At 48.9% G+C, this 12241-nt stretch overlaps 1 protein-coding gene across 1 annotated transcript; it reads left to right on the forward strand.

Moving 5' to 3' along the window:
• Window positions 1–767: 767 nt before the first annotated feature.
• Window positions 768–11599, forward strand: LOC132087265 (solute carrier family 2, facilitated glucose transporter member 3). Its single transcript, XM_059493269.1, has 10 exons — window positions 768–890; window positions 3780–3875; window positions 5097–5257; window positions 5544–5784; window positions 5938–6100; window positions 6741–6928; window positions 7302–7406; window positions 7828–7929; window positions 8151–8354; window positions 8915–11599. Exons 1-10 carry the CDS (start codon window positions 876–878, stop codon window positions 9089–9091), a joined length of 1452 nt encoding a protein of 483 aa, XP_059349252.1. The 5' UTR covers window positions 768–875; the 3' UTR covers window positions 9092–11599.
• The last annotated feature ends 642 nt before the right edge of the window (window positions 11600–12241 follow it).

A 12241-nucleotide genomic window follows, 5' to 3' on the forward strand; every position in this document is an offset into this window, starting at 1 on the left:
GGAAATCTCTGCCAATACTCTACCACCTTCACAGTAAAAAGAGTTTCTTCCTGTTTTCTAATCTAAACCTGCCCTCTGTCATTTTGAAGCCATTCCTCCATATCCTGTCACTACATGCCCTTGTAAGGAAGGGGCAAGTCTGGGACCACATCCAGCTTCAACTTCGCCTCTGTAGATTCCAGCATCGTGTGAAGAGTATATTTTTGGCAACCAGACAAACAAAAAATCCCCGAAACGCAGCTACCCAGAAGTATACTTCATCCACAGCTTTGCGAGGTGGTGGCAGTACCCGCAGACTTAATGCTACTGCCGGTGCTGTTTGCGCGCCTGCCTCTGCACCGTCACTGCCCGCCTTGCTGCTTTATCTTACAGACCGAATAATAAAGACATTTATGTTTACATACAACAAATGATAAATAAAGACGTCGCTTTACGTCACGCAGCCGCCATCGGTGCAAGCCGCCCAAAAAACCCGATTTGTGCCATTCGCGAAAGCTTCGCGCGTGGCATCCGAGGTGTGGCGGCTCTTTGCACGGTCCCTGCGGGGCGCGGGTAGCGCGGGGCCATCGCCCCACGGCCGCCGGGCCCGCTCCATCACCGCCCGGCCGCCCCGCACGCAGGTTCCCGTCACGGAGGGGCGTGAGCTCGGGGGGTGCTCCGTGATTGCTGTGTTTTAGCGTGGGGCAGCCGCCCCGCCCCTCCGTGTCCCCTCCCACGGCCGGGCCCATAAAGCGGCGGCGGGCGCGGGCGGCGGCGTGCGCGGGGCGGTTCGGGCAGGCTCGGGTGTGGGCGGGCGCAGCCGCCGCCTCTCGCGGGTTCCGTTAGGAGCGGCGGGCGGCCGTTCGCTGGCAGTCGGGCACCGGGAGCCGCCGACGATGGACACCAAGAAGGTAGGCGAGCAGTTCGCGCATCCCTCTCGCCCTCTTTCTCCCCACTGCTGCCGCCGCCGCTCGGCTCCCTGGGCTGCTGGGCGGAGGGATGCGGTCGCGGCCGGCGTTCGCCTGCGGCTCGGCGTGGGCAGGGATGCGGCGGTGGGCTCGGCCGGGCCGCTGCTCGGCCCTTCGGCGGCTCTGTCTCCGGGGGGGATGGGGGATGGGGGATGGAGGATGGGGACCGCACGGTTCGGGAGAGGTTGGCGCAGGTTGCGCGATCGATTTTTGGTTCCGTGCGCGTGGCCTGATGATGCACACGATGCTGTCCGCGTTGTAGGGTATTGGTCACGAGGTTTGCTTAGCTGGCGGCGCCGCACTCGGTTGGTCCCTGGGTTTAGGATGCTAAGCGGGAGATTGATGCTAAAGATTTTTTTTTGAGTGGTGGCAGTATGACTTATAAAGGCATTTTAAAATTTCAAGAAGGTGGCAGAGCGTGTCCTTCCTCTTCTTCTCATATAGAGAGCAGGGGATATTTGTCTGCATCTCCTCGTCTGCAGCGGCGGAGTGAGCTCATGACTGCGTGTATTTGAACGTACTAAAGGAGACAGCACACATACCCGTCTGAATCTGGGGCGGGATGCCGGGGAATTACACGGGAACAGCCAGAATTGGAGAGGGCCGGCGCTCTCATCGCCATATTGATGGGAGATGAGGGCAGTGTGAGAGAATGGGGCAAAGAGAGCGTCTGGTCAAGGTCGTTCAGAGCAGCGGGGAGAGGCCACTCCTGCCGGGCTCAACAAGTTGTGCAGCTCTGGGGTTGGAGGCAGCGAGGGAGGGGAGCTGGTGAGGAGCATCTCCTGCAAACGAATGCTGCCGACGCCTGTGGTCGGAGGGAGGGGTGGTGGTTTGAATTCCGTGCTGGTGCACGGACCTCAGCCTTGAGCCTTCAGATAGAGTGGGTGTAGCTGTACTATTTCTGAGCTCCCTGTTTGCCTTTTGGGAAGCGAGGCACTTACAGCACTAACAAATGATCCATACATTAGATCACGGTCTGGCTCACTGGAGGGGATGGGTCATGCCGTGTGATGTCTAGGTGGTGGGAGGCTGGGCAGAAGATGAATAGCAGGCAGCAGCCAGGAGGAGGAAGCATGAAAGAGGGTAGAGCTACTAACCCTGCAGCTCATTTATATGTCATGTAAGTGAGGGGTGCCCACAAAGCAGGGACCCTGTGGTCCCTGCAGCACCCAGAAGGAGACGGCCAGCTGTGGTCACTGCTAGCCATGACAAAGCAGAGTCCTGGAGGGAAGGTGCTCCTGTGTGAGCCATGTGGAGAGCTGGGGTTTGTCTGCAGCTTTGCCATACCTGCTGGATGGAGATGACCTGGCCTGGAGTCCCAAAACTGTTTAGATATTATAATGCGTTTTTTGCAGGCATCGAGTTGCTTTGGAAGAGCTGTGTCCTTGTGGTTCTGTGCCAAATTTCCTTGAGATAAAAATGAGGGGAGCGGTCACAGGGTGCCAGGGAGAATGCCTGGCCTGCCTAGGGTGTGTTCAGGTTTGAGTGCACCTCCGTGCTCATCTGGCCTGTGTCCATTTTGTCGCCACCACTGACCTGGGCAGGAGGACATTTACATGATGTAGGTCGGTGGAGGAAGTTGTGCCTGAGAGTCCTTTCCCCAAATGTTGTTTATTGAGGCAGAACTGGTTGTGTCTGAGGGTTGTGCAGGCCAGAAGCACATACACACTTGGCTTGAAAGATTGGTGGAGGTGGCACAAGCACTGTATAACAGAAGGTTATTGTCCAAAACTTTGGGCAGTTCTGACAGCTGCTGCTCCTGGAGCTGAGCTAGAAAGTGAGAGACTGGAGGAGCTGTGACAGTGGGCCCCACCTAGTAGTTTACTCTGCCAGGTTTAAGTACAATAATTGGAAAGTCTTGGAAAAGGAACTGTTAATATTTTTGGAAAAGCTTCCAAACCTCCTGAGATGGGAAGGAACACAATCTTTCTGAATTGTGCCAACTCAGGCAGTGGCTGCCTAAGTGCCAACTCCTGAGTCACCTGCTCCCCCACACCTCCCTCACTCGGAGCTGGCTTAAATGCCACAAGCTTTAAAAATGAATAAAATGTCAGATGCTTTTTGCTGACACTTCAATTTCTCTGTAGGACTTCTGAGATTGGTCCCTAAACTTTCCCTATGGGTCTAAGGGCTCAGCAGTCTTTAATTTACTAGAGATTCAGGTACACTGAAACTTCAGGGAGTGTACTTCATGTAAGATACCAACTATTGCCACAGCTTAAAGAAAAATAGGGAGCTCGGTAGCAACTGCTGCCACCTCTTGATGCAGCCGCTGTGCCAGTGCCCTGGGGCAGGGATGGGAAGCCCTAGCCTGGGAAAAACAAGCCTGTTGCCGAAGAGAGTGCGTGTTGTAACTGTTGTGAGTGACTGCCAGTGTAGCTCGTGGCCAGATCCGAGACTCAATTTATGGGAACTTGTCAGCTGGCTCAGGGAAGAGTTAGACCTTTCTTTCATGACATGCCAGAGATCAGCAAAAGCTGCTGTAAAGCAGATCAACCCAAAATAACAGCCACTAATGCAGGCAGTGTATTTGTTACTGATGAGCTGAGAATAGTTGCTGAAGGTCAGGAGATAACAAAGGGGAGGCCCTGACAAACCCTCCTACTTGTAGCCTCAGAACTTTTCATGCTGTACAGTTGCATCTCCCTTTCTAGGGAGGGGGATCCGAGGGATGCAACTGGTACTCGCCCTCGCTGGATAAAAGCCCATTCCCTGCCCTCAGAGCACTTGCACGGAGCACCTCTGAGCTGCAGCTGCTCTTTATGCTGAAGAGAAGCTCAAGTTGTGTAGAAAGCCAAATTAACTAAATAATTGTTCCCTCTCTTGCCACAGAAACTCACAGCCCCTCTCATCTATGCGGTTTCCATTGCTGCCATCGGATCCCTCCAATTTGGATACAACACCGGTGTCATCAATGCCCCTGAGAAGGTGAGAGGAAGGTGGAGGTGGATGGGTGAGTTGCTGATGGGACCACAGTGGTGTAGAAAGGAGAGGGACTGTCTCCCAAGTAATTTGGTTTTGGTTTATGAAGTCAGTAAGGTATTAAAACCCCTGTTCAAATACAATATTGAACAGGAAGAACAAAGTTTTGGGGAGGGCGGAGAGCAAACAGAGGGGTTAATTCTCTTAATTAGAGGCACAGGAAGGGCAGGAGGGTTCCATCTGCCATACGTGGTGTGTGGAGGAATGTGAGCTGCCTCGGTTTTGAGTCAGAATAAACCAACCACGGCAGAAGGAATGTAGAGAGCAGTGTGCAGAAAACAGTTAAAGGTTGGTAGGAATTACAGCTGCCCTAATTTAGTTTATTTCAAGTTTATTTTACTTGTTTATTCATTCCTTGTGTTAAGTATAGATTCAGTGCTTGTAAAAGGGTTGTGACTTGGACATTTGACCAAATCATCCCATGACTGTAGGCTAAGAGGTGAAGAAAATGAGAGATGTGCTTTTCGTGTAACTTTAAGATGGTTCCTCTGTCAAGAACTGAGTCACGAATACCACATCCACCCTCTCTCCGGGAAGAGATGTTCACCACGGGATGGGGGATGGGGTCAGTCCTCCCTAGTTAATGTCCTGCTGCCATCTGCTGGGGGCACACACTCCATCCCCCCCGCCCATGCCAGAATTTACCTCACCAGCTAGGAGGATGCCTGGGAAATCAGCAACGTGGCCCTGTCACATTCCCTCTGAGACAGCATTATGTAAGAAATAAACAATTTTTCAGGCTTACTTCAGTGAAGCCTTGTGTGTCTCCAGCGAATTCTATACCAGAAATCCCATCCCTGCTGTTGATGTTTTGGTATTGCTGGAAATGTTCCCATCCACTCACTGGTCCTGTTTTCTTGTTCCCTTTCATTCCCAACTCCCAAGAACCACCAGTGACTCATCTGAAATATTCAGAAGATAAGCCTGTTCTCATTAATAAACACTGCTGTCCTGCGGCTACCCTGCCTGCCCCTCCACTCAGTGAAGCACTGTCCCTCATCATACTGAGCTACTTCTGTGCCCTTGTCTTTCCCTTGTATCACTTGTTGCTGCCTTTCTGGGTCTCTCTCATGGTAGCAGGAAGCAGAAGGAAGGCAGTCTCCCCTCTCCCATGTGTAAAATGCCCCCCTCTGGATTGTAATTCTTGCTACCTGACTCCTCTTGCAGATCATCCGGGGCTTTTTCAACAGAACCCTGTCAGAAAGGAGCGGGTCGGCGGCCTCCCAAGAACTACTCACCTCCCTGTGGTCACTTTCTGTGGCCATCTTCTCAGTAGGAGGAATGATTGGCTCATTCTCAGTCAGTCTCTTTGTAAACAGATTTGGCAGGTAAGCTGGGAAGCGGGGGATGCAAGCGTTTGGAGAACTTTTCCCTTTACAAAGGAGTGGTGGGAGGAAGAGGGCTGAGGTGGGGAGAGATGTGTGGGGAGAAGGCAAGAATGTGTGGGCTGCAAAAAGGATTGCAGGCCAAGGCAGGATCTGAATGAGAATTACTCCATTCTGTTCCCACCCCTGAGATGGGCAATCATGGGCGGGTTTACATTTACCCCTCTCCTGATGATTTTCCCGCTGTATTGCCAGTTTAAGATCAATCTTGACATCTTTACCCTGGCAGGAGGAACTCCATGCTGCTTGTCAATGTCTTGGCCTTTGCTGGTGGCCTTCTCATGGCCTTCTCTAAGGCAGCAGGATCGGTGGAGATGTTCATCATTGGCCGCTTTGTCATCGGCACCTTCTGTGGCCTGTGCACCGGCTTTGTGCCCATGTACATCAGCGAAGTGTCGCCCACCAGTCTCCGTGGAGCCTTCGGCACCCTCAACCAGCTGGGCATTGTTGTGGGCATCCTGGTGGCTCAGGTAGGCCTGGCACAACCTGATCCTGCCCTCACGTGGGGTGAGGAGGGCTTTACTTGCCATCAGGGGCAGAGTGTGGATCCTGTCGTACTGGGGTGGGGGTGAGGAATTGAAGTGTTTGAAGTCACTCTTATTTCTCTTCTGTCCTTGGTGTAGATCTTTGGACTGGAGGCGATCATGGGCACTGAAGGTCTTTGGCCAATGCTTTTGGGCTTCACAATCCTCCCAGCAATCATTCAGTGTATTGGTCTTCTGTTCTGCCCTGAAAGCCCCCGCTTCCTATTGATCAACAAGATGGAGGAGGAGAAAGCCCAAGCAGGTAAGAACTCATCTCAAAGGGGCAGGGCAGTGTTCTGGCTCCCAGCCTGCACTGAGCTTGAGTGGGAGGCCAGGACTGATCCTGGTGCCTGCGGTGAATTAGGGTGTGACTGCCGGAGGGCATCAGGCCTGGCCTACCTTCCCATCCTTTAGGTTGCACCAGTGCCAGGAAGCATGAAAAACCTGGCATCCCAACAGAGGCTGCAGGTGGGATCAAGATGTGAGGAGTGGCACCTAGCCTGGTGGGATGTAGCAGGACCAGCTGCTGCTGCCACTCTCCCAACTCCTCCTGAAAGGCAGGAAGTAGGCTGGCATTTAACAGGAGCTTGGAGGGCTGGGGTCAGCTCTGGCAAGAGTCTGAACAGAAATTCAGGATCAAACATAAGCTTGAAGATCAATAAACATGAGCAGGACCTGGGCCTGGTTTCTGTGCTGTTCACAGCACCCTGACCTCTGGGTTGAAAAGAAGAGCAAGGCTGGCAGCAGAAGCTTGGCCTTTCCCATGCAGCAGGCCTCAACACCAGCTGGGGGTGTTGAGTCTTCCTCCCGTGCCCTCCCTGCAGCAGCAGGATGGGACACACACCTGCCCTGGCTGGTAGGTGTGTATCTCATGCCTGGTGTCTTTGGATTCTTCCCTCCAGTTCTCCAGAAGCTCCGTGGCGATCGAGATGTATCTCAAGACATTGAGGAGATGAAAGAAGAAAGTGCTAAAATGTCCCAGGAAAAGAAAGTAACTGTGCCTGAGCTCTTCCGTTCTCCAAACTACCGTCAAGCCATTATCATTGCCATCATGCTGCAGCTCTCCCAGCAGCTCTCAGGCATCAATGCTGTGAGTTACCTTGCTGTCCCATCTTCTGGGCCTCCCTTATCTCTGGCTAAACTTGCACTTGCTACTGGTGTGGAGAGAACTCCAAGTCCCAAAACATCTTTTTGCCTTGAATGGAGGTCACTGTTTTGTCATTTGGCAAAGATGCTGAGATGGAAAGTGGATATTGTGACTTTCAGTTTGCCCACGTGCACCCTGGTGAGGCACTGCAGCCTTGCACCAAGTGAATGAACCTTGACTGGAAGCATGCTGTTTTATAGTGTGGAGTGCTGCTTAGAAACTTCCTGATGGGAGTGCAAGGTGGTAGGCAGAGGATGAGGGACATGCTCTCAAACATGGAATTGTGACACTGTCCAACTTTCTCTTCTCTTGCAAGGTATTCTACTATTCCACGGGGATTTTTGAACGAGCTGGTATCACACAGCCTGTCTATGCCACCATTGGAGCCGGTGTGGTGAACACAGTCTTCACTGTGGTGTCGGTGAGTGGGACAGGGCTGTGTCTGCCTGGGTGTGTCCCTGGCTGGTGGCACTACAGACAAGGAGCCAGGTGGTGGCAAAGCACTGGGCTGTGCACTGACCTGTGGGAGCAAAGACCAGCATGCATCAAAGGCGTGGTGGGAGGAGAGATGGGCAGAAAGAGATGTTGTTATCTTAGATGAAAGAATGTAGAAAAGGAGTGCACGTGGGGAAAAGAGTGATGAGAGGGAGCAGCAGCAAGAATCAGAGTGGAAGAACTTGTGCTGACAATGGAGCAGCCTGGTGATGGGCACTGAGATCATCATGGTCTCTGAGGTTTATTGGCAGATAAGGAGAAGATGCAGGAGATACTGAGTGAGGAGGTTGGCCCTGCTTTTCTGCCAAAGTAATGGACATTTTTTCCTTCTGCCTTCTCCTTTCCAGCTGTTCCTGGTGGAGCGTGCTGGCCGCCGGACCCTCCATTTAGCTGGTTTGGGTGGCATGGCTGTGTGTGCTGCTGTTATGACTGTGGCTTTGGCTCTGAAGGTGAGTGATGGGTGTTATTGTCCAGGCTGACCCCAGCAGGAACCTATAAGAAAACACATCTGCTTTTCTCTGCAATATTGCCCTGTAGGCAGGTAGAGCCAAGTGTGCAATGGAAAGAGCAATTTTATAACTCTGGGAACTGCTACAGTGTTTGCAGTGCAGCTGAGAAAGTTGTGATGCTAGAGATGAGGTTGTGCTGATCATACTTTGCTCCCTTGCAGGACGTCGTGGACTGGATCAGATATATCAGCATTGTTGCCACTTTTGGCTTTGTGGCTCTTTTTGAGATTGGCCCTGGCCCTATCCCGTGGTTCATTGTGGCAGAACTCTTCAGCCAGGGCCCACGACCTGCAGCTGTGGCAGTGGCTGGTTGTTCCAACTGGACCTCCAATTTCTTGGTGGGAATGCTCTTCCCCTACGCTGAGGTAAGTCCTGTTTTATGAAGCAGTGTGAAAGCACTGCACCATTGGAAGAGGTGTCCAGAAAAGCAGTAGAATGTGTCATTGAAGAGTTTGGCACGTGACTATATATGACCTTTAATAGCTTAGCCTCTCCTAGAAACTGTCCCTGCTTTGGGAAAAGGGCTGGTGAGTCTTCCAGAGGTCTCTGAGTCAGTGTTATGATTGTTACTGGAGGCTGTTGTTCACCTTATATTCTGCTGTTTTAACTGGTTGCAGCTTACAAATATTTGCAGGAGCCATCTTAGCACATCATTGCTTTTGCTTTAAATGCATCAATTTTGGTCACCCTCAGGAAGATTAAAGACTTCTAGAAGCCCATAGGAATGTGATTTCTTTTAAAATTTCTTTTAAAATTTCTTTTAAAATTTTAAAATTTTAAAATTTAAAATTTCTTTTAAAATGCTGTGGTGAGAAAAAAGTCAGTAAGGGCACTGTTGGAGAAAGGTGTTGGAATTTTAACCTCTCAACAACAAATGACCTTACATGTAATATGAAAAAAAATCTTGTGTGTGTTCTCCCTGCAGAAACTATGTGGCTCCTATGTCTTCCTCATCTTCCTTGTTTTCCTGGTCATCTTCTTTGTCTTCACCTTCTTCAAAGTGCCAGAGACCAAGGGCAGGACTTTTGAAGAGATCTCCAGAGTCTTTGAAGGACGAGGAACCGGCTCACCCCAGAAGATGGAGATGAACAAAGCTGCCTAAGAGCCACGATGATGCACCCATTCTTTAACTCTTTCATGCTTAAAGAGTCATTAAAGGAATGAGCAAAGAAAACCATGAGAACTGGGACGTTTTTCCCCTCCTCAATTGCTGCTATATTCTTCTTTTCACCCACATGCTCGCCCATTCTGCCAGGCTTGCCAGCATTAAGCAATTCTGATATGGGTGATCTGCCATACTGGAAAGCACCTGGCACTTGCAAAAATAATCTCATCTTTCCTGCCACAAACATCAGGAGAACAGAGAAGAGCTGGCAATATTTTTACTTTTCTCACATAAAATTGCCATTTGGGGTTAACATACTTATGCACACAGTGACCTTTATGTATTTGACCCTATATACTATTTTTGTAGTGAGTTGAAGTGACCCGCTAAACAAGTCCCCAGCCCTTTGAGTCTACTCTGTGTGTGTGTATGGTGTTACACTGGAATTTAGCAAGCTTACCAAAAAGCCATCGTGCTTTTTCCTATCCAGTGTGCACTCTTTTTAGCCTCAGGAAAAAGGGGACCAAGTCACATGCATATTTTTTCCTGCTCTTTATTTTTTGTATAGACAGACTGAAAGCATACTTTACTTCAGTTTATTTATTTGTATGTCACTTTGTAAATATTTATTTTTTTAATGGTGTACAAAAATGTACAGATAAAGAAATTGGAGAGGTTTAAGAGAAATAGCTATTCTAACAAAAGATGCTGTAGACTTGAGGTGCAATAAGACTGTAAAGGGGAAATGTACTAAAAGGAGATTGAGCATTTTAGGTGGTATGTACAGCAGAGCCAATTATGCACATCACCTTGAAGTTATTTGTGCCCTCTGGAAAGAAATTTGAGGAGTTCTGTACTTGTGAGAAGAGGTATGTTTCTGCACTAAAATCTCTGTTATTAGGGATTTTTGGTGGCTGTTTTAAATAATTGTTCTCAAGTGTTGATGAGAGTGTGATATTGCATCTTAAAATGGGTTTTGTTGGATTATGTTTTCAGACATGGTTTTAAGCATTCTATGGATGACCGAGGGTGGTGATTGCAAACCAGAAGGTAGTTTTTCCTGCCTTCTCTTAATTTTATTTCTTTTTGGCTTCTCTGTTATAGTCTAGTACATCATAAGTTCTGAAACTTGCAGATTGTCATTTAAAGGAGCGCAAGGGTAAAGATTATTTTTCATAGCTGTATTTTCTTAGCAGTTGTTCCTATAAATATTACAGAGGGTCATGTAGCATGACCCTCCTGGACACAGGCATGGTCAGTTGTGGTACATGTTAGTTCATGAGAGTAGAGATGCAGGACTAGACACCAGAGCTACTGGAATTTGCTGGTTTAGCAGTGCGAAAGGTCTGTAGTGCTCAGTCCCCTGCTTGGTTGAAGGCCAGGTGTTTTTTGCCCCATATATCCTCTCTGGAAGGTCTGCATGATGTTGTGGTGCTCACCAGTGTGCTTTGTAGATGTGTACAGCTCTGTTATAGTGCCTCTGTTCTAAGAGATGTGGCAGGCAGTAATTGTTCATCAGTAAACGTTGGTCTCCTTGCTTGTCATTCCATGGGCAATTGAGTTTGTGTTCCCCAACCTTGCTGCCAAGCTAGCTCAGGCAGGCAAAAAGTAGTGCCTAGGGTACACTTGCAGTCAAGGAGGGGCAGCTTTAATCCCTGCAGCATTCTGTGACAGGCTCCAGGCCCGTACCTGTCCAGACCTGCACAAAATATCTAAAGGTAGCACAGAGGTAGGTCCAGTTTACACTCCTGCTCTTCTGAGATCAAGCTGCAGTTTTTGAATGTGGTCAGACTTGGGTCGACCTGCAGGAATTCATCACTGGATATCCTAGAAAAGAATTAGGCCCACAGGTTCTGAGGTGGTAAAAGGAAGAAAGGTTGGAATGACAGCAAGACTTTTGCAGCATGGATAGTCCAAGCTTTCTTGCCAACATAGTGCTTCAGAGCAGGTTAGAGACATTCCCATTGATGTATATTCTGGGGGGTCTGTTTGACATTTTTAGTAACTAGTGATGACATTTCTACCTTCCCTAATGAGAAACAGTTGCAAAGATCAGTTAAATTTGCTGCTGTTAAATGCTTCCTGTGAATTAATTTGAAATGCCCCAGCTTTGCACAATGTAATCATATTACATCCAGTTTTCCCAAGCTTTTTATTGAGGCTTACATTCCAGATATTTATTCACAGAAGTATTACATAAGATGTCTCTCCCAGTTTTGATATTTGGCTCAGTTACGTAGATTTCTGTGCCCTTCCTTTGGCCCTCCAGCACATCCAGACATGATATTTCTGTATGGGTCTCTGTATGTTAGGAAATTCCCCACACAGCTGTGCATAAGAGCATTCCATACTTTGCATCAGATGTGTGTTGGCTTGGACCGAAATGTGTAGGCCTATTTTTCTTAATTTCTTTTTCTGTAATGGCATTGTGAATATTTCTGATGGATTTTATATGCTTATTAATGTGGTTGTTTCCTGGTTTTGAAATAAAAAATATGAAATAAATACCTGATTTGGATTTTACCTTTATCCTGTAGGTCTTCTCTTATTCTTTTATCAAAGCCTGGGACTGCATCCTGAAATATCACCAGCATCTACGCTGCAACCTTTCTGGGTCGCTAGGCACTCTGGAGTTACTGTTTTATCACTGGAAGTGATAATTTCTCTCAGCTTCTATGCAAATCACCTATAATTCCCCTACTACCATTTCTTAGCAATTAAAACTAAAGATGTGCTTCTCTGCTTCTTGTTTGCCCAAATACTTTTTGTTTATGTGCAAATACTTTTCCAAGGTAACAGGAAGGGAGAGGAGAAGTGGCTGGAGGATATGAATCTTGCCCAGAGCTAAAGAAGGTGAGGCTTCTGCCCCTGCTCTGTTCCCACTGCACTCCTCACCTTCTCTGCCAGGAGGGAGAAGAAGGACCCCTTTCCCCTGTAGCTGCTTTCCTCCCTCTGTTTGGGGTGTGACCTTCATGTCCTCCTGTGAGATTGTGCCACTGTACACTCAGCAGTGAATAGTGGAAAGGAGCAGAGGGATGGAGAAAAAAACCCACTGCCTCAGGAGCTGATCCTGTAGCTCAGGGCCTGCAGCATTCCTTGGACTACTCTCAGGTCTTTGGGCTGCTCTCAAAAATTATGTGAACAGAA

Source organism: Ammospiza nelsoni, chromosome 2 (assembly GCF_027579445.1).
Source record: "Ammospiza nelsoni isolate bAmmNel1 chromosome 2, bAmmNel1.pri, whole genome shotgun sequence".
Lineage (NCBI taxonomy): Eukaryota > Metazoa > Chordata > Aves > Passeriformes > Passerellidae > Ammospiza > Ammospiza nelsoni.

Coding starts and splice junctions, on each gene's coding strand:
- LOC132087265 (XM_059493269.1), top strand. Junction 5,785..5,937: donor TGGGCATCCTGGTGGCTCAG/GTAGGCCTGGCA, acceptor TCCTTGGTGTAG/ATCTTTGGACTGGAGGCGAT. Junction 6,101..6,740: donor GGAGGAGAAAGCCCAAGCAG/GTAAGAACTCAT, acceptor TCTTCCCTCCAG/TTCTCCAGAAGCTCCGTGGC.